The sequence below is a fragment of the Manis javanica genome, chromosome 11, assembly GCF_040802235.1.
Source record: "Manis javanica isolate MJ-LG chromosome 11, MJ_LKY, whole genome shotgun sequence".
Lineage (NCBI taxonomy): Eukaryota > Metazoa > Chordata > Mammalia > Pholidota > Manidae > Manis > Manis javanica.
The window spans coordinates 28,863,213-28,890,653 of NC_133166.1; the positions used below are offsets into that span (position 1 = coordinate 28,863,213).

General features: G+C 43.8%; 1 protein-coding gene across 1 annotated transcript; it reads right to left on the reverse strand.

The window, feature by feature from the left end:
- Window positions 1–953: 953 nt before the first annotated feature.
- Window positions 954–27,208, reverse strand: OVCH2 (ovochymase 2). Its single transcript, XM_037026396.2, has 14 exons — window positions 27,083–27,208; window positions 24,961–25,070; window positions 24,229–24,320; window positions 22,478–22,650; window positions 22,015–22,110; window positions 21,649–21,800; window positions 20,777–20,982; window positions 19,633–19,640; window positions 17,793–17,883; window positions 17,581–17,705; window positions 16,702–16,842; window positions 16,203–16,333; window positions 14,119–14,212; window positions 954–13,609 (listed from the first exon to the last, which is right to left on the reverse strand). The coding sequence occupies exons 1-14, from the start codon at window positions 27,168–27,170 to the stop codon at window positions 13,419–13,421; spliced, it is 1,698 nt and encodes a 565-aa protein (XP_036882291.2). The 5' UTR covers window positions 27,171–27,208; the 3' UTR covers window positions 954–13,418.
- Window positions 27,209–27,441: the final 233 nt, after the last annotated feature.

The window sequence follows — 27,441 nt, forward strand, 5'->3', positions numbered from 1 at the left end:
TTCTCACAACCACTTTCATTTGGAGAAAAAATCTCAGAGAGATTCCATGCCTTGTCCATGGCCACACAGCTTGAAAATAGCAAAGCTTAGATGCACTCCCACATTGCTGAATCCAGCCTAATGTTCTTCCCAAGGCACCAAGGCAACTTGGGATGGAGTCAGTGCTTAAAAAAACACTCTGTTTATAATGCCACACCAAATTCAATTCAATTCTTGACTTCAAATTTATAGAAGCACTCCATTTTTTAGCTAAGGCCCAGAAATGTCAAATGATGCTTTTGGAGGAAGGGCTGCTATAGCATTATTTGTATAGCTGTGACACTCTCTGGCGGCCTGCAGTTTGATTAAGAGCAAGTGTAAGTTTCTTTCATGGTGGGAAAGAATTCAGTAAGTATGGAAATGTAGAATATGCACCTCTTTCCTATGCCCATCCTTCAGTTACTGTGCATGACCTGCTTGCCGTGTTCCCATCTGAGCGAGTGGCCCCTTTCTGTGCTAGTTCTCTTCCCCTTTTACCTGCCTTAGCCATTCTTCCCTTTCTTCACCATTATTAGTTCCTTCTCTCTACTTGATAATTCCTATCAGCATGCATATGTGCTGTAATTTTTCCACTATTAAAAAAGAAAATACCTCCTCTCGATTTCCATATCCACATCTTACATGCTATCCATTTCTGTGCTCCCAGTTCAATAAAGTTCATTGGAAGACTTGTCTCTACTTGCTGTCCATCAAATTCTTTCTAAATCTACTCCAAAAAGCTCTCACTCTTACCACTCCTTTCAATCTGCCTGCCCTTGCAGAGACACCAGTCCCCCCACACTGCTAAATGCAGTGGTCAGTTCTCACTTCCTCCTCATTTCCTTCTCCTGTAAATGCCAGAGGGCCCAAGGGATCAAATCTCAGACAGCTTCTTTGGGGATCTTGTCCTGCATCGCAGGTTTAAATATCAACAATATGCTGATGGTTCTGAAGTTTACATAACCAGGCTGGATCTTTCTCCAGAACTCCATGTTTGTACATCCAACTGCCCACTTGACATCTCTCTCGAATGACCACAGGCAATTCAAACTTAACATGAGGGCCTGCACAAGCTACCTTCCCCAGCCCCTCTTCTCTCACCTCCCCATGTTCATGCCTCTGCAGGCACACTGGCCTGGTGGCTGGTTTTGCATCTGCAGCCCCCACTGCAGGTCCTTTGCGCTCTCGGTCTCTGTGCCTGCCATGCTCTAATCCTCAGACACCGGCATAGACTTGACCCTCACCACCTGCAGGCCTTTTCTCAGAATCCTGACCTTACATTTTTTAAATTGCAAGCACCCCCATCCAGGATTCATTCTCCCTCATCTGATTTATTTCCCTCAATGTCACATATTCCCCATTGCTACAATATATTTCTAACTTCTTTGCTTATTATGTCTCCTTACCCCCATTAGATTTTTGTCCATTTTGCTCACTGAAACATCCCTTTTGCCTAGATACATGATGCAGATAGAGGCACTTACAAATTCTTGTTGAATAAATCAAGAAATTAGCCTAATCACAACCTAAAGAACATCGATATCCTATCAACCCAAAGAAAAATCCTATTAGCTCCTTAGGATACATCCTTGTGAGGCTCTTGTTTCTGGATATTGATATTCTGTGTCGGACAGGGATGAATGTTATAAGAGCAAGGCAACCCCCACCACCCTGCACCTTAAATTAGGAAAAATAAACCAAAACGTTTTCAAGATGCAAAAAAATATATAAAATGCTCTAGAGTATATGAAAATTATGAATGAAAGGCAATGGTTGGAAATGTTCATTTTAGACAAAACTTATTATTTCAACTAAATTGTCATGTTCACAGTCTTGTTTTTGAAGTCAATTTGGTTTCAGTTTAATTGGTCTAGAACCACAGTCTTGTCAGAACAGGTTTCAGGATGAGAAAACTTGAGATTACTATAGTCATTTTATCAATAGTCCAAATCTATGCTATATTCATTGATGTGTAGTGTACAAAATGGGTACATTATTCTAAGAAGATGAGAATGACTGTTACATGTGTTAACTACCGATGTTCAAACCCCAGCTCTACCAGCCCACAAATGAACTGAGCGGGCACTATTTCTGGGCATTTCCATGCCTTGGTTTTCTCCCTGCTCAAGATGGGGATGAGGATGGTGGTGATGATGCTTGCTCAGGACAGGCCACATGATGATTACAGGAGTTCATTCATGTGCAATGTTTGGGATGGAGCCTAACAACAATAAGTTACTATATTTTACAGAAAAAAAAATGAATGTAAAGCACCCAGAACAGTAATTGCCCCTTAATATATGTTACTTTTCATTCCTTCATGATGAACAAGCAGATACTAATATAGATTTTTAAAATTATTTAAGCAGCAGAGGGAAAGAAGCATGTAGACAGACTCTACACTGAGCATGACCCCCATCTTCAAAGTCTTGCACATCCTGACTAACGTGAAGGGAGCTGAGTTCTCTGTGGTGCCCCTCAAGAAGGGAGTCATTAAGGCTTCCTTTGAGACCTGAGGGGTTATTATGGGAAGATGTTTCATCAATTCAGAAAACTCATTCCTTTGAAGACCCATTGTCTTGGAGATGCAGAACTATCTAGTCAGCACACGTACTGATGTTCACAGACACACTTGGGTGGTGAAGTGGTCCACAGCCCGGGCCCAGCTGGTCAGCCCAAAGATGGCATAGGGACTGCAGTCTTCCAGAAGACAGACTGAGAGCCACTGTAGAAGAATGAAAAGGGGCTGGTCAAGCAGTGGTGCTTCCCTTGATGAAATGCACAAGCTCTTTACCCATGTTCGGCTGTTCCCCTGAGCATGAAGAGAAAGAAACAAGGCAGCTAGTGATGGGCCAGAAAAGGGAGAGAAGATGTATTGGGGATGGATGAGAGGATATTTCTGCTGGGATCCAGGAGGGCTGGGTGCTTGAATGCTGATGATGCCAGAGCCCTCTCTCTGCAAACTGACAAGGACCCCTGATCAGAGTTAGGGGTTTGCAGGCCATCAGTCTTAAGATGTAAGCTGTAGATTTAGTCATGTGATATGTTTTGTCTGCTAATGTAACGTCTTTAACTGAATGTTAATAATAAGTGTGACAAGGATTGAGGAGTAATAAAAAATATATGATATATTGACTAAAGGCCACTTCCCCAGATAGGAGGAGATAGATCTTTAGAAGCCATAGTTGCTGCCCTAAAGCCGTGCCATAACCACCAGAGATTCAATTCTGGAATCAAGGAGGGAGGAAACCAAAATCCCAAAAATATAAAAGAAAGACCCTTTTTCTTACTGTTTATGGGGAAGTAGCACATTTCTGAAAATCCAAAGGAAGCTTTTTTAGAAAGGATCATTCAGTTTTTCCAAAAGGTTTCTAAAATTGTCTGCAGAGGATCATGAAGGTTCTGGCCTCTCCCTTTGTCACAGCAGATCCACCAGAGGCTTCTTGCCAAGCCACCAGGTGACAGCTAGAATAGAATCTCTCCCTCAGGCTGCCAGCTCCCCAGTTCCCCCGGGAGCTGTGGGAGAGGAGAGGGACTGCGAGGGAAGGCTTACTGGGCAGTAGGCCCTGCCTCTCTCGGAAGGGAGGCCAGCCCCCGCACTCCCCGCAGCATTCCTCTCCACCACACTCCTGCCCGCTTCAGAGGCAAGCGCGGCAATGTAACGCTGTAGTGCCTCACTGGACTTCTCTCTGCCTTGAAGGCAAGGAATCTCTTTTGTTAAAGTGGGTTAAGGTACAGTGGGAAAAACGGCAGAATATATTTTCAGATGCTATTTGAGCATGTAGTCCATACAGACAAAAGGGAAGGGTGTGTTACTATGTGGCTTAAAAGGTATGTGATATTTCTGGGCAAGGTGTCAAAGAATATTTTATTACCCAAAACATTTATAAGAAATGATTGCTGTGGGAATGATAGAGGAGCCTAGTATGTGATTATGAGAAAATATAGTCCCCTTGAAGACTAAGGGTGAGAAATAATTGAGTATTGGGATCATACTAGTAGATCCGTACCTGCATCTGTGACTCCTGGAGCCCAGGACCGTCAGGCAGCAGAGCCCAGAGCCTGGGAACGTACTACGGACCTTTCTTCCTAAAAATGAAATCTATCCTCATTGTCTCCCCTTTCTCATCTCTCATTCACCCTCCTTTTATAGCCATCTGACCATGGAATCCTGACTTAGTGAGGTTACCCACAACCTCCCAGTGGCCAACCAAAAGGCCGCTCTTATATTATTGGATTTTGTCTAGCTTTTTACATTATTGACTCTCTCTTTCTTGAAACCTAAACTCTCGCCCCAGCTTCCCTGCTCTGTGCTGGTCCCCCCTCCCTGCTGTCTCCTTTCAGCCTCTTTCTTCCCATTCTCCTCTCCTCCCTTTGCTCCTTTTCCTCTGAAATAGCCTTCCTCAAGGCTGCCACCTCACTCACAGTGGCCTCCCAGGTCACCTCATGCCAGGCTGCCTTCTTAATCTCTGGGCATCTGAAGCTGGAAATTCCATGGGCATCTTAAAAATGAACAGATGCAAATTGAATTCATCCTCACTTCTCACACTGTCCCCAAATCTACCACTGCTGTGATACGCTCTTTTTTGATCAACAGTAAATACAGGACAGTATGTATAGTGGTTCGGAGCAGTAAGCTCTTCTGACTCCAGACAGTTCTGGGTTTGAATCCCAGATAGGCCACTTATTTGGGCAAAGGACTTAATCACTGAGTTCAGTTTCTTCATCAGCAAAATTAGGATTAATAATAGTACTATTACTCAGGTTTACTGAGAGAATTGTAGGTGATGATGCATATAAAGGGTGTGCCCACAGTAAATGATAAATACTAACTATTATTATTAGCTTTTATCTGTGCAATAGCTTGATTGCATAGGTACCTGGGAGTGATTAATGTGTGACTGTATGACTTTTTCTTCTCTCCATTTTAAACATAATGGTTATCAAATCTTGTTGGTTCTGTGAAAAGAATGTTTCCTGAACCCAATTTTTTCTCCTTATCACTCTTGTAGTCCTCAGATTTGGGGACTTGTTTGTGTTTCTGGATCTCAACTGTTTCCTACCTACACTCTTTCCCTCTATCCCTTCAGCCTTGGCTTCTGCCAGACCTATTTTTTTTTAGTACAGGTCTGATTTTTTAACTCCTCTGCACTCACAGGACAATAGTTCCTCTCACTTGACTGCAAGACAGAGTCCAACCTTCTTAGCACCAAAATAAGACCTTTGACAACTGGGAACCCAGGCTGTAATTTTAAATAATCTCCTCTAAATCCCCCTGTCAAAGCACCAGACACACAGAACCGCCCCCTTTGTCATGGACATCCCTCTGCTTGGCCCTGATTCTTTTCTGAATGGAATACCTTCCCTTCTCTGTTTATCTGAAAGACTTCTTCTTTGTTTAAGACCCAGCATAAACATCTAATCCGTAGTTAAGCCTTCCCTGATACATCTAGGAAGTCACTCCCTTCTCTGTATTCCCTCTGAATTTAGTGCTCACATCTGTCACAGCATTTATCACCTTGTACTGGAGGCAGTTGCATTCAAGTCTCAAATCCTGTGCTAGAAATCAGGGACTGGGTTTCATTTGTTTTTGCACCCCCAGAGCCTGAGAATCTGGCAAGAAGTTGGTGCATAATGAGGACTTGCACTTGGTCTCATGAAAGAATGAATGAAACAAGGAAGCAAGTGGAGGGTGGGGAGGGCGGCGCAGCACCAGAGTGGTGTAGAATTGGTCGCTCTTTCTCCTAGTTAGACAGTGTGGGGGCAGTGAGCTTACACTGAGTCTAGGGAAGGTTCTGTCTCATTTAGCAATTGCGTGACTGCCACTTCAGCTTTATAAGCCTCAGTTTCTTTGTTTCTTGAACTTGGAGTAAGTGTCCTTACCTCTTCACACCATGGGACTGTGTTAGAAGAAACTGAGAGAAGATATGTAAGTAAGGAGTCTGCAAAGTTCTGCAGAGATATGTTTCCAAGGACACTCGAGGGAAGACTGATCACAGACCTGGATGACAGCACCCTTCCTGGGACGGTGCACCTGTGGAAGCAGGTGGCCCTTGGTCTCCTTCAGGCAGACAGGCTGGACCAACGTGCCAATTGAATTGAAGCAAGTGGGCCAGCTGCAATGGTGCCAAATCCTAGTCCACAGTGGCACTGTGGGAGGCAGGGTGGATTATAGTGTGCTTGATGGGCCTTTTCTGGTAAGACAATAGGAGCGTTCAATAGACCCACTGAAGCAGGGAGGCACATGGAGCTTGGGTGCTTGAGTTCCCCTAAAAGAAGAAAAACTGGAAGTACGCTGATGATGTCTGACTCACCTCATGTTGCCAGTGCTCAGCATGACACCAGGCTGCCTGGGGTCTGGGGAGGCTGTCCTCTGGGCCATCACCATGAAGCACAGCCACTCCTTCCAACAGCACAGCAGGCTCTGGAGAATGTTCTCCCCTTTGTGCACAGGAAAGATTCTCTCTATGCTCAGAAACATGACACAAACTGTCTGACATCACTTGATGTGCTAAGAGCTCTAATGGGAGCTCTGATCAAGTCCTGTAGCTTCATTCTAATGGCAGCACGGATTATAGCTGTGCCTGTCAGTCATCTGCAGGAACTCTCTCAGAGCCTCGGTGCCCAGCCCCTGCTCAGCCTGCCTGTCCAGGTCAGCTGACATGACTCACTCTCAACAGGGTGCAGTCAGAGGAAACAGGTCCATTTAAAAATGTAACTGCTTTCTAAAATAAAACAAAATCTTTATAAAAAGGCCAAGCACCAGCTAGTCTAATTTTTTTTAATATATAAGAAATATACTAAATTAGGAAAGTAGAAAAAACCACAAAAACAGAAGGTATTAATTATAAGGAAAGGTTTTGTACAACTCAAAGCAATTAGTAGGAGAATGTGAATGTTATAGCTATTATTGGGAGATCTGAATTATCAAAATTGATGGAGGAAAATTTTTAAGCTAAAAACCTAAAAATAACAATAAAAGAAATTGAGAAAGTTACTTTTAAGACTTCAAGGAATAGGCGTTTATTACATGTACTTAAATGACATCATTATTTATTATTCTCCTGTTATAAATTATACACAAAGCACAGAGCAAAAAGGAAAACCCTTTTCATGAAGAACACTGGTACCAAAATCTGATAAAGGCAGACAATAAAAAGAAAATTATAGGCTGGTGGTTCTCAAACTTTTTGGTTCCAGGATACCTTGACACTTTGAAAATAATACCATGGAGAATGGTTTTTAAAACTAAACAGTTTTTATGAGATATATCTATTAATAGTTAACATATTAGAAATTAAGGCAGAAATTTTAATAAGTATGGTTTTATTAAGATAGCCATAATAAAACCATTAGGTGTTAACATAGTAACATGTGCATTCAAATACCTACATTTTCCAAAACAAAATAATTGAAATAAGACTGACATGGTTTTGCATTTTTTTCAAGACTATTAAATGTCTAGCTAAAGAGAAGGTAGGTGGGGTTTTCTAGCTGTTTGTTACATTCAACCTGTTGACATACCAAATGCTATGCAGTCTCTGGAAAACACTGCACAGTTGTGAGAGAATGAGAGTGAAAAGGGAGAATCATGTCTTGGTATTACTATGAAAATAGTTTTGACCTTGAAGACCTCCTAAAAGGATCATGGAGATCCCTAGTGGTCTCCAGTTCACAGTGTGAGAACATCTGTTACAGGTCAATGTCCGTGGTGAATGTTCACACAGAAATCTAAGTGGGGTCTAGGTAAAGAGAACCCAGCATACACTGAAAGATGAACATGCCATGCCCAAGGGCGATTCATTTCAGGAATGTAGGAGTATTAGAAAATCTATTAATATGAATCTAAAATGTTAATAAATCAAATGAGAAAATCATTTACTCATTTCAATAGATACTAAAAACTTTTTTCACAAAATGCATTAATTTCTGAATAAAAAAATTCCAGGAAGGAAGATATCATAAAATAAATATATTTTTATCCCGAAACCAGCCTCATTCATGTTCAATTAAAATAAACCTGAAGCACAATGGAGGCAGAACTGTCCTGAGCCCTCCTGGGGAAGCCAGCTGCCCGTGATGGCGGTGAGTGGGGAAGGAGTGCCTGATGGCAGCAGCAGCAGTAGTTGAAGAACCAGTGGTCACTCAGTTGAAACCATCAGCTGCAGCCGTTCCATTCTCTATCAGCAACTCCGTGAGCAGCAGCAACTACCCAGGCCTTCCCAGTTAGGGCTCCCTCACAGAACTGCCTGGTGGCAATCTGCAAACTGACCTGCCATGGCCATGAGCTGGCTGGGGCCTCCTTGCCTCCTAAGATCTGGCTGCAAAGAAACCTGGAAGGGTGGAGGGGAAGTGACTCCACGGAGGCCACCTGGGAAGGAGCAAGAAAACCCATCTTTATTACCCATGGATGGTTCTTACCATCAAGCCCAAATTATAATCTCTGAGCCTCTCCTTGATGCCAGACACCTGGGAATAATGAAAAATGCTTATTGTATTCTAGAGACATAAATATTATATATGCTACTAGAAGTGGGTGTTTCACCCAAGAGTAAAATATCAAGCTCATTCTTGCCTTCCCCCTCTTTTTTCTCCACCTATCCTGTCTCCAAACACTTTAGATCCTATATCACAACATGCCTTGCCTCTACCTTCTACTTCGGGGCTCAGTCCTTAATACTGATGCCAGGGTTCTTGTTTACAGAGCCAAAGAAACTGTTTGTGAGCTTCACAAACAGTCAAGGTAGGAGAACAAGGTACAGGCTTTTATTTAGAGATACAGTGAAAGGACAGAGCTCCCTGCTCATGCCAGGAGGGGACAAGAGAGTCCTTGGTGGTGCATTGTCTAGAGGTTTTATAGGCAGTTGAGGATATTTGGGAACGTGAAAAAAGCTTAGGGGTGTGGACTTGTTAAGTGGTCTCTGAATATTTATAATTAACTTAACACAAGCAACTTCCTCTGATTTCTCCTTGGGATACCAGCATCTTGGTCTGGGAGCATATCAAAAGGCTGCCTGCCCAGCCCCCAAGGTGGGCTGAGGTATTGTCTACTTGCTAAAGAATCTTGCCTCTTGAGCTTCCTGGGTGTTAAAATACAATCTTATCTTCAAGATGGAATTCTTCCTGCCCTTTACTATGTCGTCTACAGCTGGGTCTGCACGCTAAGTTAGTTGCTCAGTTTGCAGAATCACCTCATCAGATCCGAAGGAGGAAAGACAGCACATAGGCCTGGGTCTTTTAGCATGCTAAAGTGAATCTTCCACATGGTTACAAAAGTTTAGCATAATAAAATGTGTGCTACTCTTCTTTATCTGGGGAACATTAACTGATTTCACTGAAGAATGATTTTAGAGCTCAATGTTAAACATAGAGTTTTAGCAGGGGGGGTTTCCCTGCAAATATCCCACCCTGCAGAGGCCCTCACCTGTAGAGGCCCTCACCTTACTCTGACTACATCCATGGTCCCTGTCTCAATACTATTCACCTGGACTATGCTTCCTGCATTGACTCTTTCTCCATCCTCACACTCCCAAATTTACTACCAAAAAGTGCTGCTTTGATTATGTTACTCCCCTAACCAAAAGCCTCCAAGGATTCCCCAAAGTGTAGAGAATAATGGTGACACCCTACTTATCCTGTGGGCCCAGATCAAACACAAGCTTCCTAATCACCTCATCCAGAAGTTATTTCAACATTTTTTTGTATTATGGTTTTCAATACACTTTTTTCTTTTGTTGTGAATTTTATTGAAGTATAACATACACATAGAAAAATACTCAAGTAATAAAGTAGCTTGAATGTATTTTCAAAAAGTATAACCAGAACCCAGATCAAGAAACAGATTTGCAGAATCCCAGAAGACCCACCAGAAGCCATTCCAGCCACTACTTCCCCCAAGGGTACTGTCTTGACATCTAACACCATGTATTAGTTTTGAATTATCTTAGTTTTATGTAAATGAAATCATAGAGTATCTACTCTTTATTTATATACCTAATTCATACACATAATGTTAATCATTAGGATATGCATTCCTGGAAGATAGGTACTATATTCTGTTCCTCTTTGATCCCTCCTCCCCACACCCTGGGCTCTGTTATCGAGATTCCTACAGAGAAGACATCAAATGGGTATTAAGCCAAGATGAAGGCTACCAACAACTGATTAATGTAAGTGAAGGATCAACAGGTCTTAATGGTATATTTTTTTCACCTGTTTTATAGATTCGTAAAATTTCAAAATAAAGAGTGAAAGGAAAGGAGCGACACACAGCAGCAATTCACTGGAGAATTCCGATTAGGGAAAGGTGCTGGGTTATATAGGAAGGGGCATGGGGTGATTGTGGTGTTACTTCTATGGGGCTGGTGGCTATTGGCAAGGTGCTGGGATTGGGAGGGGGGCGAGAGGTGATTGGGCTTCAGGTGGCACCATCGGGAACTGAGGACCCGGAAGAGAAGCAGGAAGTTCACCATCTTACTGGTGGGGGCCCTTCAAAGAGTAAAGGACAAAATTGTTTATTGAATGACTTAAGTAACCCAGGATAGGTGTGATATTTAAGACAGGACACATGTTAAACTTTCTTGTCCTTTTTAAGTTTTTACATGTATTTGTATAAAACGAAGAAATCCTTAAAATAGATGTGAGTTCAGAGAGAGAAGACAGGAAGGTCTCTCTTATTGAGGTTTTATATAAAAAGTTATTCATGGATTATTTTATTTTATTTACCAAATATCTAATTGGCACCTACTGTGTTTTGGGCACTGTGGTGGGTCCTGGCATAAAATGATGAATAAATCTTGCCAAGTGCTGTAATGAGACTCCTTAGAAAATATTGTACTTGGTTTAGGGAGAGAAAAATAGCTTTGCTGAATGTACCACCATGGTGGCCAATGGAAGGGGCCACTGCAGATAGAACAGAAAGACTCAGACTGTTTCCATCCCTTCTCATTAATAGGAATATTCTGCATTCTATGGGTCAGATAACCAGTAAAACTAAAAAAATACTTTTTAATTAAAAATAATGTGCTTAATTTTTCTCTTGACAATCAAAATGGCTAACTATAGAAGTTTCCCTACCTCCACCCTCTGCCTGCTCCCCTCACATTTTCCACATGGTGCAGGTGCCACATGGCACATGTGTGCCATGGATGTCACAGGGGAAACAAGGAAGAGGGAAATGCCAGTACCTCCCAGTGCTCATTGACATTAAAACACAGTGGCATACTCACTTTGTCAGTGGCTGGACCTTGTGAGTCAGACCACAGTCTGGCACACTATTTAGACATTCCCACCAAATGAATCACATGAGATGGGGATTTTGATTTTATGACTGGAAATACTTCAGTGTTGCTTTGAGCAAAAGGGACAGTGACCATGGCCCATACAGTCCTGGTGGGTGGCTTTTTAATGTGTTGACTTGTCTAGGCTCCAGCCCCCAGCTATTCAATCGAACATTAATCTAGCTGTTAGTGTGAAAGGATTTTGCAGAGGTAATAAAGGTTCCCAATCAGATGACTTCAGGTAAGGAAGCTCATCCTGGGTGAGCTGCGTGGGCCTGACTTAATTAGTTGAAAAGACCTTCAAGCAGAGCTGAGGCTTCCTTCCCCCAGAGAAGGAAGAAAGTCTCTCTATGGGGAGTAGCTTCAGCCCCTGGCTGTGGAATTCCAGGGTCCCGTTATCTTTCCGCTCTCTGATTGCCTGCCCTGGGGGTTTACTTGCTTAGTCCCCATGATCACACAAGCCAATTCCTGTAAGTTAGCTTGTTCGGCCTGCTGTAACAAAAGATATATCATTGACTGTGTGGCTTAGAAGAACATATCTTTATTGTGTCACAGTGCTGGAGGCTAGAAGTCTAAGATGAAGGTGTTGGTAGGGTTGATTCTTTCTCAGGGTAGTGAGGGGCATCTGCTCCATGCCTCTCCCCTTCTGGCGGTGTGCTGGCCATCTTTGGCATTCCTTGGCTTATAGATGATGCATTACCCCTATCTCCGCTTTCACGTTCATAAGACGTTCTTCTGTATGTGTGTCTCTCTCTGCATCCAAATTTCCCCTTTTATAGGGCACCAGCCATATTGGATCAGGACCCACAATAATGACCTAATTTTAACTTGATTTTTAACTCTGTGAAGACACTATCTCCAAATAAGTACACATTCTGGGGTACTAGTGGTTAGGACTCTGACCTGCCTTTTTGGGGTGCTTTGTTTGAACCCTGGCTGATACACCTGTATATACCTCTTGGTCACATTCCCCCAAACAGCTTACCAGAAGCCCTGGGTTCTTCAGGAGGTGCTCCATGTCTCCAGAAACATAGGCTCATCCTCTGATCCGGAGATGTTTACATCTGGGTGTCAGCACAATACAGTTGTTCAGACCACACAAGGCCAGTGTTTTGGTCTTACCAGAAATTATTATTATTAGGATTCTGGGGTATCTCAGTCAGCTGGGCTATGGATGTTTTAACTGAAAAGTGAAGTACTTTAACTATATAACCTGTCTTTGCTAGAAGCAGCTGCTTTCCACCTAACAAGAATGAACAATCTGAAAAACCCCTAACAAGCTTTATGGGATTTGGACGGAGGGTGGTGAGTGAGTGTCAGGGCTTGAAAGGAAGCTGTGCAGTTCAAGTGTCTAGGAACTGGGGATTGGTGAAGATATTTCACATTTCTGAGCTTCTGTTATGAGTCACATACTCACTTGTGACCAAGCGTATCATACCCATTTAATCCTCACTCCATTCTTACAAGGCGTGAATTAACCTCCCATTGTAAGGGCGAAGAAAACGAGTCTTAGACGACTCTTAGATCTCACATCTAGTAAGGGCAGGCCAAGATGCAGACATAGAGCTGATCCTCATTCTTTGTGGATTCCATATTTTTGAATTAACCTACACACTGACATTTATTTGTAACTCAAAACCAATCCTCATGGTGCTTTTCATGAAAATTTTGAGTCTCCTGATGCACGTGTTCCTGGCTACAGCCTAATGAGGCACACTGCTCTTTTGTCTTTTCCGTGGTCTGTTTTGTGCCTCTCTTTTTTTTGGTGTTATGCTTTTTGGTTGGTGATTTTCCTAAACCACTGAAGTGCCATCTAGTGTAACTAAGTGCAAGGAGGCTGTGTTGTGACTTTCGGAGAAAATATGTGTGATAAGGGAAGCTTTGTTCAGGCAGGAGTTACAGTGGTACTGACTGTGAGTTTAATGTTATGAATCAACAATACATATTAAACAATGTGACATTAAACAGAGACACACATAAAACCAGAGGCTCCGAGGACCCAACCCTGTATTTTCCCTGGGAGTAGTGGCTCAGCATTCACTGAGTGTTTGTGGACAACTCTCTAGAACAGTGACATCAAATAATGAGAAGCAACTTTGTGGGCTTACAGGCTGCCCTTTATTACCATGTTATGAGGATGAGAATTGGGACCCGAGGACTTGGTGCCTCTATCTTCTTACCTGTCTCAGGAATAAAGGAGACTGAAGCCTGAAAGCCTCTGAAGGTCACATTTTCGTCCGACTGGAAGCTGATGAACATCACACCAGAGGAGCTCAGCACAGGCACAGGGGCAGCAAAGCCACACAGCCGAGCTGGTGCAAGCCCAGTCCCGCAAGACACAGTCAGGTGCCCAGTGAACAGATGTGGCATGGATAGAAGGAAAAAGTTGTTTTTAAGTAACTGTTGAAAAATAAGCTTTTCTGGTGGATGTCAGATTCATTTTCAAAATACAAAGGCAGTTTCCTTCCTTTAATTATGCGCTTCACCCCATCACCATTTTGATTCTGTTTATTTCCCAAACATTCCCACTAGGAATTGGTGCTGGCCACAGGGCTTATTTCAATGGCACTTTTCCCTTCTCACCACTACTTCACAGTAGGCCTCCCACGTTTTCTGTTCAAAGGGTTCTTGGATTCCCCCTCTTACTCTTCCTGCCCCTGATGTAGGAGCAGTGGGTGGTGAGAGCATAGGGAGGAATGGAGGTGGTGCAGGGCAATGAGGAAAACTGGAGCCAGATCCTTTTTATTCCCAAAAAGGATTCCCCCAGAGGACCAGATCCAAATGCAAACCAGGGAAACTGAGGCTCCAGGGTAACACACACCTACTTCCTTCTTTCTTTCCACATCCCTGTGCACTGTCACATAGTCAGAAGTGCAGTCTCCACTTTCTTCTATTTCCAGATTCTGAAAGGAAAGCTGAAAAGGCTCCACATTAGATCCAGGGTAAATAACAAATTACCTGATCTTTGATTAAGCAGAGAAATTTGGCTGTTCAACTTTCCCAACTTGCCCTTAGATGAGAAAGTTAAAGGCACATTCAGGAGTGGGTTAAATTACTTAGGAAAAGATGCTACAGGACAGGCTCCCAAACCTTCTGAGACATCAAAGCTACCAAATACAGGCTGAATGTAATGGTGGAAAACGTGCAAATATTTGAGCTCCCTAGAGCCCCCCCACCCCCACCCCAGGAGGAGCAAAGAACAGTCTGAGTGAGTTGACAGCACTGGCCCACTGTGTTTGAAGAGAGAAGCAGTGGGAGACCAGGCTGATGAGGCAGGGGTGTAGGCTTTAAACCCAGGGGTGGAGCATGAGCACTTGGCAAAAGACACAGAGGACTCCATGGATAGGACAGAAGTGAAGGCAAATGATCATTAATGCAGAACCTAAGCATGGGGAGAAAGAAACATTCAGAAACAGGATTCATTCAAGCATTTCTTAAACGCTTATTATACTAGGATACTTTCTGAAAACAGACCTTTTTCTCTCTGAGTCAAATGGTATGTACAGTTATGACTTGTAATACTAATTTCCAAATTCCTATCTCAGAGGTGTCCTGCAAAATGATGCTGACACTGGCAGGGTGTGAGGACATCACCTCACGGATGCACAGCACTTGGCACACATTGAGGAGATGGTTTGTATCACTTCTAGCTCTGGCACGTTCAGGTGTTCAACTAAATGTTGTCGTTTTCCCTCCTTCTCGAAATGTGCGCATCCTTAAATTTTATCCTCCATCCCTAATACCAAATCCACCTTAATTCTGCTCCCTCCTGAAATTCCTGCCTTGACTCTTAATTGGATTTCAGAAACTTACAAAGAGAAGATCTGTGCTTACATCTTCTCTGTCTTCCTTTCCCATTCATCTGTGAAACCCTTATGATCTTGTTTCTGCTTCAAACGTCTGACCTAACTTGATACTTCAAACACCACCACTGCCACCTTCTCTCTCATTGCTCAACTGTCAACCCAGTCATTCCACTTTTTTATTGGGGACATGCTTGGTCTTCCTTCTCTGTAAGCTCTCATTTCATGCGGTATATTCAAACTATAGGCACATCTTTTTGGGTGCTTGTTTTGTGTTTTAAATGAAAGCTCCATTCTCTGGACTGTTGTAACACACCAATTTGACTCTCCTGCTGGGTCTCAAATCTCTTTTTGCCTCTTAAATGTATATATAAATATATATTGTTCCTCTCCCTTTGTTTTCCACTATGCTTTCTCTCCTCCATCTACTTTCTTGTTTTCAATTATTATTTTAAGAAAAAAACTTTTAAATAAATTCGTAGTTCCAACCTCACTCTGACTGGAGCCTTACTTTCCACTGTGTAGTAACATCTCTGCAGATGGCCCAGTAGTGTTTAATGAGCAAGCAAACACACAAATGGCCACAAACACTATTAATCAAAAGCTGAACTAACTGCATCCTGACATTCAAAGCGCTCCATACTTTGACCTCCATGGTGCCTTCTACCTGCCTTTCCAGTACACCTATGATTACACTGGTTTCTCCGTGCTTGCTCTGTCCCCTCCATGGAAGACCTGATGATTTGGGTCTTATTGTCTTTGACTTTTGCTAGCCACTACTAACAAAGTGTTTAATTAACGAGGTAGGATCTCTTGTTTCTAGAAGGGACTGGAGACTGATGAAACAAGTTACCAGATACAAAGATTAAGGCGGCACTTCAATGAAAAGTGAAGTGTGCAACTGCCATCTAGTGGTAAGTGTGGGTAGTTACGGGGAAAGTAGACTTCCGCTGGTCTATTCAAGTATTTTATCAAGAGTCTTATGTGCCAGGTACGGGGATACAGCAATGAGTAAATCATATCAAAACCTCTGCCTCATGGTGTTTATGTCAGCTATTCTGTGGAGTTACCGTAGTAAAGTATGGGTAAGCAGAGTCAATACCTTAATCAGGTAACGTCTGGGGGCTTGAAAAACCCAGCTGCAGGCAGCCAGGTCGCTGTAGTTTTCAGGACAGTGCAGACTCTGTATGAGGCCTTCTTCAAAAAGGACAGTTAATGACCTGCAGCCTGCATCTGAAACATGAGGGGAAAGGGCCAAACAGTGGCATCACCCACACGAGGAGGAATCTGCTCTGCTCTGCCCCGTCTCCACCAAATGGCCGTGTGCGGAATCCTCAGGCAGAGCCAACAAGAAGGAAGTGGTTCACGCCCTGATTTTCCAGGCCTCCCGAGGCCCCTCCACGCTCTTGGGTGCATAATAACCACTGAGTTAGCGGGATGGAAGAAGGAACGCCCACACCCCGCGCCTCACTGGCCTTGCGCCCCTCTCCCCGCTGGAGCACGCAGGCGCTGGGAGGGAGCTCCCAGCCCCTCACCTAATTCCTATTAGGCCTCAACTTCCAAACGGCCTGGAAAGTGTGTGACAAAAATAAGGTTTTTACCAGGAAGGTAGTTTGGTTTAAGAGCTTTGTAGGTAATATTAAACTCGGCTGCATAATCTGTGGCATCAGAGACAAACTGCAGCCTGACAGAGCTGGAGCCGATAAGAACTGATGAAGTGACGCTTTCTCCACAGAACTTCCCTGCAACGGAACAGAGATTCTTTATTCGATGCCTAGAAAACAGCACCCTTTTCAAGACATCTGGAGAACTGAACTTGTCACGATATAGGGCAGAATTGTCTACACCAGGCTTTCCTAGACCGTGGCACTGCCGACACTGTGACCTGGAATGTTCTGTGTGTTCAGGCAGTCCTGCATATTGTAGGGTGCTTTGCAGCATCCCCGGCCTCAATCCACTAGATGCTGGTAACACTCCCCCATTATGGCAACCAAAAATGCTTCTAAGAAATTGTCAGATGTCCCCAGGGGGGCAAAATCACCTCCTGTTAAGAACCACAGAAAGGCTACTCCACTTCTGTTTCTTATGTAGTTAGCCTTTGTCTCCCACACAAGGCTATCCATTGGTATATCCTTCTCAGCAGGATGAGGCAAGTCAAGCTCCTCTTCCTGCCTAGGAAAGCAGGATTCTGCGGTATGTCTAGATTGTATTCCTGAAGGGCTCCAGGGCTGGCAAATGAGTCTAGGAAACCTGGTTCCATGAGAAGCAGAGGCAGCAAATGGAATGCGCTGTGGCCTTACAGCCATCACACAGGCTCCGATTTAATTCCTTTCTAGGGTGCTGGGGGGAGTCCCCTGAGTCTCAAAATTGGAGACAGGAAGTGTAGTGTTAACAGACGCTCCTGTGCCAGACACCATGTAACCAGCCCCCGGAAGCCCTCCTGGCGCTGATGTTGTTTGTCAGTGTGCACAGCCATTCACCAATGAGCCTGTCTTCTGAAGAGTACATCGCCAGGAAACTGTGGTGACAGGACTCTGCTTCCAAGTGGGAAAGGCTGAGTAACAGGTGCATTTTATCTGGCACCAGCAGGGTCCAGACACACAGTCTGCAGGCAGATGCATCGAGAGGATGTTACCTCTGTGCAGTCAGCCTGGAGCTGGGAGTCAGGTTTGGTGGCAGAGGGGCTACTCACTGCTGGCTCTTATAAGAGGCGTAGGGGCTTTCTGGGAAGCACAGCTCCCCCTCAGTCCCGCCAATTCCACCATCCTGCTCACTGCATGAGGCTGGGGGGGACAGCCCAGGGATCAGGGGTGGCGAGCCGCAGCAGCCACTCCTTCCAGCACCTGTACAGACACTGGGACCGCCTGGTTCTCCTTCATGCGCCCTTCCTTTCTTCACAAAATCTTTCTCTGCCTTGGGTGCTGTGACGCCTTATTCTTTTCTGTTCCTTTTAGATCCTACTTAACCTCAAGACTCTATGATTTCTTCTCCTTCATTCTTCTGTCTCTGATCCCATAACCGTGTTCTGTACCAGTCCCAGTCACACCCTTCGGGTGCACGATTATTGCTGCATTTCTCGACTTTGTACCTAATTTGTCAATCTGCTTCTGGTTCGATCCCTCTGATACGCCCCTTTCTCGGCCTCTCTGGCCCTAAGCCTTGGCTCCACCCTGGCCTCCTCCCTCTCCCTCACCAGCTTCATCTCCGTGGCTGCCATGCTCTAAGCCTTCTTGATTCTAATCCCTCCTTATCATTCTCTGGCTATTGCCCTAGATCGGGCCTTCATTTCTTGTCTCTAGAATTAATGCACAATCTCATAAATCTGCCTTGGAGTATTCTCCCCTCCAATTTATCTCCTGTGTGCTATCTTTATACCACTGAAATATAACTCTAATCTACTTACCTGATAAATCACCTTTTCTGATTGGCACTCAAAGTTTCCAGCTCAAATTCTTTCTAGTTGAAAGGAAAGGAGCGACACACAGCAGCAATTCACTGGAGAATTCCACTTTATTAGGGAAAGGTGCTGGGTTATATAGGAAGGGGCATGAGCTGATTGAGGTGTCACTTCTACGGGGCTGGTGGCTATTGGCTAGGTGCTGGGATTAGGGGGGCGAGGGGTGATTGGGCTTCAGGTGGCGCCGGCAGGAACTGAGGACCCGGAAGAGAAGCAGGAAGTTCGCCATCTTATGGGTGGGGGCCCTTCACTAGTATCCCTCATAAAGCCCCATCACACATCCTACACTTGAGTTGCTTGACTGACTTACTGGTCCCTGTTAACCCTACATTTTTCCTCTCCAGCCTTTAGTAGCCATTCTTTGAGAAGGATAATTCCTTGAGCTTGGCTCTGTTTCTTCACTTGTATCTCATTTTCACCTGACAAAATCCTACTCATCCTTGGTCTTTAGGGTTCAGCTTAAAAGATGTCTGTGCTCCCTTTGCTCCCCCCTCCTACCCCAGCTAGAAGCAGCCGCTCACTCCTCTGCGTTCTCAGGGTGCTCCGTCTCCACACTGCTCTTTGTGACTGTTCCATAGATACACGGAACCACCAGAGATTTGAGTTAAAGACACTTTAGCAGCCATCTAATTCAAACTCTTTTCTTTATGGAAGAAGGAAACTGAGTTCCGGAGCTAGGAGGGACTTTGCCTAAACACACACAGTGAGCTCACTGCAGATTTGCAGTGTAGCGCTGGGGTAAGTCCCCTGGGTAAGGAAGGACGTGGTCAGGATCTGCTGCCTCACCTTCCCCCCGGGAGCCTTGAATTCAAAGCTAGAGTTTGGCCAATGTTTGCTGAATTGAGAGGCAGCTCTGGATTGACAAGAAGTGAGGTGGGACTGCACCTGGGGCTCTGGGTGCGCGGGAGGCCCTGACTGACAGGGAATGACAGTGGCTGTCCCAAGTGGTGGGTATATACGTCATGGGTGAGGAGAGCTCTCGCAGGGGTACACTTGCTGAGAAAGGGAACTGATATTTAGAAATGCTAGATATTATTTCTTGCCCCTGGCAGAGCAAGCTGTGAGAGACACCTACCTCTGGAGCTGTTTCTTTGCTTCTCTGAGAAAGAAAAAGAAAGATATTTGTGGGATTCAAGGTTCGTAAACAGTATTTCAAGAAGTTAGCATCTCCCTGGTTCAAAAGTGCAGAGATTTTTAAGTAATATGCAGCTGATGAAAATATAATCTGTGGAAAGAAGTAAAGGGATGCCTTGGCAAAGCAAGAAAGCATCCTCGGTGTTTCAAGGCTGTATCACTCTCTTTATTAAGTGGACTGATTAAGAAACTGGACATAATTAGCTTGGAGGTTACACAAAGCAAGAAGAGGTCGTCTAGCCTACCCCTGCCATTTTTTGTGAGAAAAGGGAGACTGGAGTTGGAAATAACTTGCTTCCAACCACAAGAGAGTTGCTGGGATAGCTCTGACCTGAACTGAGGGCTAGGATACCTGGCACCGGACCATACTCTTGAGAACAAATCCGAGCTCTTACTGAGCTCATTTGAATTAACTTCTTTGGCAAAGAATAGAAACCCCATTAAGCTGGAAGCCACCAGTTAAGAAACAATTAAATTGGATTGGAGGCAGAAAGGAAGTTTCAGTGAACTCGCTGGTCAGTCTAGTAGAAGAGAATATGTAGACTCTGGCCCTTTGAGACTTGGGGCACCTGGATCTGTGCCAGGCCTCCTCCACCACAGCATCACAGACATTTTGGACTGGATCATTCTTAGTGTCAGGGGCTGTTCTATGCACTGCAGGGTGCTTAGAAGTACCCTTGGCCCCTACCCACTAGATGCCAGTGGCACCTCTCTCCCCCAGTTGTGACAACCAAGAATTTCTCCAGACATTGTCTGCGGAGGAGCAAAATTTTCCCTGATTGATATTACCACCCATGCTGTAGCCTGCTGAATCTTACCAGCACAGGTGAGAAGTAAGTGTGAGAACATACCGCCAGCTGAGATGGTTTCAACTGCAGGCAAATTTAACAAAGTCTAGGATGGATGAATCCAGGTTTCATTGAATATGTGTATGCTGTACCACACCCCATATTTGACTCTTGCTTTAGATTAAGTATCACAATCCTTATTTGCTATGGTAAGAGCAGAAGCAGGGCCTGCCTGCCCAGTGGTCCTGACCTGCCTAGATGCCGCTCATGCTCTCTGCCCCTGTTCCTCAACCTTACGTGCTGGCTTCATTACCAGTTTGGATATGTTCGTGGATCCAAGGAAGCATTTTACTAAGATTTGTGAATATCCCAGGGGATCCTTGATCATCTTTCTGCACATTGTTTCTCCAGCCTCTACCACAGCCCAAACCCCAGGAGGTCACACCGGCCAGAGTCCAAGCCCCTTTCTTATTCCGGCACATGAGAGAACCTCCTGAATCTCCCTGCAGGAGGAAAAAGCCTCTGTTACCAGCACTGGCAGCATCTGTGCCCCCAAAGTGCTCCCTCTTTCCCCCCACAAAGATGCAAAATGGGGGCCAATGACATTTCTGCACTTCTAATAAAGTTGGACACGGGAGCCCTGGGAAAACAGCCAAGCACAGTCTACTCTCAAATATCCCTGGAGCCTATCAGTTCACCTCCTTCTTCCCCTTCCTGGGCTCCCATTAAATATCAGACTTTCTTCCTCCTCCTGCCCCATCCTACAGACCTGGAGAAGTCCTGCCCGGTAGTAAAACTGACCTCTGGTGTCTTGGTCAGCAGAAGAATAGAGGGCAAATAAAGTCCCATTATCCACAAACTGGAAACCTCTCAGTGGGAAAGAGCCAGTCATTCTTCAGGGATGGAGAACTCTGGGCTCATTCTTAGCATTTCCTGTGTTATTTGGTCTTTTGAAAAATTTTGGTATTTCAGAAGACCTCCTCTGAATTCATACTCCCTAGTAAAAACAGGTTGTGTCAACAATCCCTTTATTTTGGCTTGATCTCTCCTGTCACTTGCCCCTTCTCTCGAGTCCTGCCTTGTCTTACGGCCTTCTTTCAGCCCCTCGTGTGAAGACAAAGCTGAGGGAAGCCCTGCCTGGCACAGTCCACCCCGCCAGGCCCACCTACGTGACAGGTGTCTCTCCCTCCATCGGGGAAGCCTGTGCAGAGAAAGGTCTGCCCACTGATGGGCTTCTTCAGCGTTAACAGAACTGCCAGACATTCCTCCTGGGTCAAAATGGGTAGGTTCACTTGCTGCAGGACTTGTGGGAGCATGCCGTCTGGGAAACAGAGAGGACAGCCCCAGCAGGGCACCTTTCACCCTTTCTGGGCTGTGTCTTTTGGAAAGACCTGAATTTCTAAGTACAATGTGATATTCTCTATTTTTTTTTTAATGTTTACACAATTGTTTTAAACATTAGATTAAAAATTCTGTTTTCTGACTACCCACCAGAAAGTTCAACATCTGATTAAGAGGAGCGTAAAAGTCCTCACCTTCGGCCAAGCGGCCCCAGCCTGCAGTTGTACAAATGAATCCAGCTTCAAATTGTTCCCCAGGCTCTGGAAGACATATGGGCCCCACAGACTGGCCTGGAGGAAACAGCCAAGCAGGGCTTGTCTCACCAATGGAGGAGGAGGCACTATAAACCACTCACCAATGAGCATTCAGGGGGCTCCCCAAAGACCTTGTAAGAGTTGTGACACCTCTGCCTAGCACCTCCAGGGGACACTTGTCAGATAAAGGAAAATCCTCTTCTGATTCCACACAATCTTATATCTGACACCACAAGCAAAACGGTCTCAGGTAAGGGACGCTCCACCCAAAATCCCTGTCTTGAAGGCTATGACCCAGAACTGTTGGGCATATGCTATAGAATGCACTATCGGGAACATGCTAGGGAACAGAAGCAATGGAGAACAGGGGATAGACAATTCAGACTGAGCCACAAGTGTTTACCGAAATGGAAGGTGCCAGCCATCTTCAAAAGAGCGATATCATAGTCCATTGGCTTCTTGGTGGAGAAATATGGGTGTATGATGATGGTTTCCGTGGTGAGGACTTGTTTCCCCGGCTCTGTGCGGCTCAAATCATGTTCTCCAGCAGTAACATTCAGAACCGATGCAGGATTTCTATGGAGAAGCAGCAGTAAAGTGGATGGATTTCACTGAGCCTCTGAGGACAGTTGTGCTGGTTGACAGGAGTTGTGGTATCTCTGCCTAGCACCAAAACGGCCTCTGGCCTCTTCAAAATGACATGGATGTGGGGTGTGAGGTAGTTGAACAAAGAAAGCAAGAATGATTCCTACACTACCAACAAAATGCAGAGTTCCCAGTTTGAGTGGAGGACTAGTAAAGAGTGGCCTCAAATGGAACAGGTGACAAGACAAACTGGATACTTTGCCATATTATTTGTAAAATGTCTAAAGATGTATATAGGGGTAATTCAGGGGTCTAGTCAGAGCTATAGTGACTTTATTCAGCTGCCTACGTGGTTGGCCTGGCCTGAATATCAATGAGATCATTCAGTAATGATTTGTGATTATTAAATTAACTGATTAAAGTACACTACATATGCTGCCTTAATGTCAGAGATCTAAAGCCTAATGTATCTTATGAAAGACATATTAGCACCCCAACTCTGATATCCCAGGGAGTATGCAACTCTCAAGGTTTTGGGACTGATTATGACAATAGGAGGAGGGGTCTCCTCCTTTCCTCCTTTATGTTTGTAATTTAGGGACTCAGAATGACATGGGGGAAAAAATCACTGTATTCCCCTTCATCCTGCAGCAGGGTTATCCGAAAGGAACTTGGTAGGTTGCCTTGAGGTGAATCGAGAGCTTTGCGCTTGCCGTCATTTGAGACCCTTCATTCCCAGAAGTGATAATTTTATATAAAATTGGAAAGGCATAATTTTCTCTTGATACACTTCCCTGACTCTTAGCTGTATTAGGTACTTAACCTAGTACACAGCATCTCTCTAGCCTAACCACCTGCTACATTGCAGTGAAATTATTAGTTGACTCTTCTTTAAGGACTGTCAACTTGCTGGGTGCAAGAGTGTGTTTTACTCATCTTTGCATCTTTGGTACCCACCAGTGTCCAGCACCAAGTAAATATACAGGAGACATTTACAGACTTGAAATGAAAGGGGGCAAACAGGAGACATGATCTTGATTGCAGCCTAGTGAGTACCAAGAGCAGTGACAGCAACGGAAAATTTGGAGCAGGCGAGAAAGCAGATAACGGATGGCAGCTGTTAGATTGAAGTTCAGAGCAGTGGGATCAACAGGAAAGAAAACATGGGAGCTTTCCTCATGTTTTACCAGCCTTCCTTTACTTTCTTCCATCCATTTCTTAAGATGCATAATGAACTGGATGACTTTATTCACTGAAATTTAAGAAAACTAGAAGAAACTTTCACAAATATACCACTGTGATACTTTTTTTCTCACCTGGCATAACTCTTTATAACTGCCAGTCATATTTAAGTAAACAAAGCATTCTACTTCAGCAAAGAATGTATGCTATCTACCAAGTTGGTTACCCCTGACAGGGTCACTGAGCCCTAATGGTGTTACGCAATTAAGATGTTCTCCCATTCAAGCATACATCACACAGTTTTATGTTTAAATAGAGTTATTGCTGCTGAGTTCAGGGGAGAAGAAGGGTAATTAGACATTCGTCCATGAGCTAGACCTCCCCTACCTGTTTGCAATGCAGTGAGCAGCTGTAATCACCCACTGTTGAGAGATGATGGTCCCACCACAGATATGCTTCTCTCTTTGTTTCAGAGACACCTAAAGTACAAAGAGCTTAAATGGGAGCAAGTTAATGCCCTGGGTTTCCCCCAAAATTTTCTTACTCAGCATATTCTGAAAAACAAACACTAAGTCCTTTCTATGCCACAGGAGAACCAGGAATTAGATTAAGACAACATTTTTAGCACATTAGCTACTAAATAGGCAGGGCTCTCGACTCTTCCCTGAGGGATCTTATGGTGTAGGCACAGAATGTACACCCCAAACATAAAGTAGACCTCTGGGTATGACACCTTTGACTTTCAGGGTCATCTTTATCACAAAATAAATATATTTTAAGTATATTTATTTCATCAGAAAATTGTTTTCAAAATTGTAAAATTCAGGAAATTTTCAGCTTCTTGAGGTGGGATTTTTGTCTTAGAGTCTGAAAGTTTAGGTTGGCATTTCCAGTTGTTGGAGCAAGCCAGTAGTGCATGGGACCTTCCCTGGTTCTGAGCACACCTTTCCTGGGACTCTGCTGATGCACATTATAAGAGACTTGGATCCTAGCACACTCATGAGCTCTGTGGCAATGAGCAAGGCAGAATGCAATGGGCCGAGGAGCAGCGTGTGTTTCTGAGAGATCCAGTCCTGAGGCAGTTCCTAGTCCACCACCAGAAAATGTTCTAAGCATTACCTGCCAGGGGTAAGAGCCCTTTTCCACTTGGCTTCCCCCAACAATGTAACTGAGAAGGTTAAAGTAACTCCAAGGCTGTGCCTTCACCAGACTCTGCCCACAGGTGGGAGCTGGAAAAAAGGAAAGACAAAAATTTAGGACTGAGGAGTATGGGAAACTTTTCTGAGCACACAAAAACTGTACAATGTGGAACATGAAGGAAGATTACAAAATGGATTTAAGCTAAGTGTGGGATTTACTGTGATTGCAGTATATGGTATTGTTTAGCTTTTGTCACATGGAACAGGCCTACCATGAAGAGACCTTTTCTGATCTGAAGATTCAGAGCCTCAGAAGTACATCTCCACTCTGGGTCAGCAGGAACATAGCCCCTTTTGGGTCTGAGCAATCTGGCCCCTAAGAGGCCCCTCCTAGCACTCTGTATTTCCATGACATTTACCATATGCCATTTATGGTTATTTCTATGTCTTTTAACCCAGTTAGACTGTGGGCTCCTCAGAGATAGGAAATTAATTTTAGAAATACCTGTATTTACACCATTTAGTACAGTTCCTGATGTATGGAAGTTGCTCAATTAATTGGTTATATGGATGTCATAGTCTACCTTAGACTGTAATTCTAATTCTAAGTGTTCATCTTTTCCACTGCTCAGCCCCAGGATGTTGGATCTAGTTCTCTATGAAGGCGGGAAAGTGGTAGGTTGTTCAAGGAGAGTGAAGTGGAGAGAAGTGTCCTGATTGTTACACCAGTGTGGGGTTGAGTAATGGAAGAAAGAACTGCTTCCTCTTTGCAGACAAGACTTTATCCTTAAAAAGGTTCCCTTTACTTATTTATCCACAGTGGGTTTTTGACTCCTCAGCTAGAAGATGGACTAGATTAAAGATGATTATGGCTGCCTAGTAATTCAAGGATGACACATCTTTTGTGCTTATTGTAGATCATTCTTTATGATGTGTTTTCTGGGAGAGCCCAGAAAGCCCTGCATTGTAATTGCTCCACTTCTTTACCTCGCTGAATCCTCTACTCCTTATTCTTCAGCAGGGAGGTCATGTCAACTGAGAAGACTTCCTTAATTTCCTCAAACTGTGTTAAGTGTCTCTCCTCTGTATTGTGTGGTATTCTTTCTTCTCCCCTTTTACAGTTTCTGCCATGCACTATTGTGACAGTGAAATGTTTGTCTCCCTCATTGGATTATGAACTACTTGAAGAGAAAAAATCCTTTATTTTATTCATCTCTGTATTTCTGAGGTTTAGTACAATTCCTAGCATACATAGATGCTTAGGAAAGTTGGATGGATGAACAAATGGTTTTTCATTGATAGCTAAACTATTTAGATTAATATAGTAAAATACATGAAGCTTTTCCAAGTGAGTTATTTAATCCCTATTTTGTGCCTGTGAATCGAGAACTATTACCCCCACATCACAGATGAGAAAAATGAAGAACCGAAGAGATACATGGCTACTTAATGAGAAAGCATGGCTGTAACACTAAGCCTTTTGATTCTTAGCCCAGTGCAGGTATGACATTGGCTCAAAAGCTTATTTTCTAACTGTTTCAGTTGAATAAATCACATTTACCTTACACACACAATTTACTATTTCCCAAATTCACTGAAGCAAAGTCAGAAAACATGCTGATTCTCAGGGCTGGCACAAATCTAACTATGTAAGTCTGCTAAAAATTGTTCTCAGCCTATGTTTCTTGAGAAAAAAAAGACCATTTATAATACACTCTCGTGAACTTGCTTCACATTTCCCAGTAAGATAATTTTCCAAAAGACTACAAATGCTTCCAAATTTATGTTGATTTCTAGACCTGCTCCATGATTTGCTCCTTGAAAGGGGATGGATTGTATAATGTGTCCAAATAAGGGAACAACCCCAGTTTTCTCCAGATCAATGCAATTTCTCCAAGTTGTATTCCATCAATATTGTATCCAGTTTCATATGCAGATTACAGGAGAGAAGGCCAAAATAAATACATGGAAAGCAATATGATCTCCAAAATATATTTGTTTCTCCTATTCTCCCAAAGGAATATGAAGTAGAATTGTGATACCCATTGCCAGCAAAGGTTATCCTCAGACAAAGGTAGTTATAGAGTTCACTTGGCACTTACCTTTGGGGAGAGAAAGAGTTGCAGATTTACCTTGTACCATGCAGATCATTCCAAGTAGTAAAATCAGTTTATTCTTGCTCAAAGGCATTTTGAGACTACACTCAAGTGTTCTTCCCTGAAATTGTAGAGACTAAAGAAAACCAAAATGCAAAGTCTTGTAAGATGAGCAATAAGCCAATTTAAAAGAAAGTTATTCATTAACCAAGACTTGAGGCATTCAATCACATGCATATGATGTTTCTGAATGTGGTTTCTTGCAAAGATCTTTGCAAGATGTAGGGAGTCAATCACAGAAGCCTAGTCTTGACCAAGCAATATTACATGTCCCATTACACCCACATCAATGCATTGCTTCCCCC

What these genes read in the sequence shown, in the direction of transcription:
- OVCH2 (XM_037026396.2), bottom strand. Translation starts at nt 27,170, where the DNA reads ATGCCTTTGAGCAAGAATAAACTGATTTTACTACTTGGAATGATCTGC. An exon ending in GCTCACTGCATTGCAAACAG is followed by an intron (nt 22,651 to 24,228) that starts GTAGGGGAGGTC and finishes GCTTCTCCATAG; the next exon opens with AAATCCTGCATCGGTTCTGA. An exon ending in CTGGGGCCGCTTGGCCGAAG is followed by an intron (nt 21,801 to 22,014) that starts GTGAGGACTTTT and finishes TCTGTTTCCCAG; the next exon opens with ACGGCATGCTCCCACAAGTC.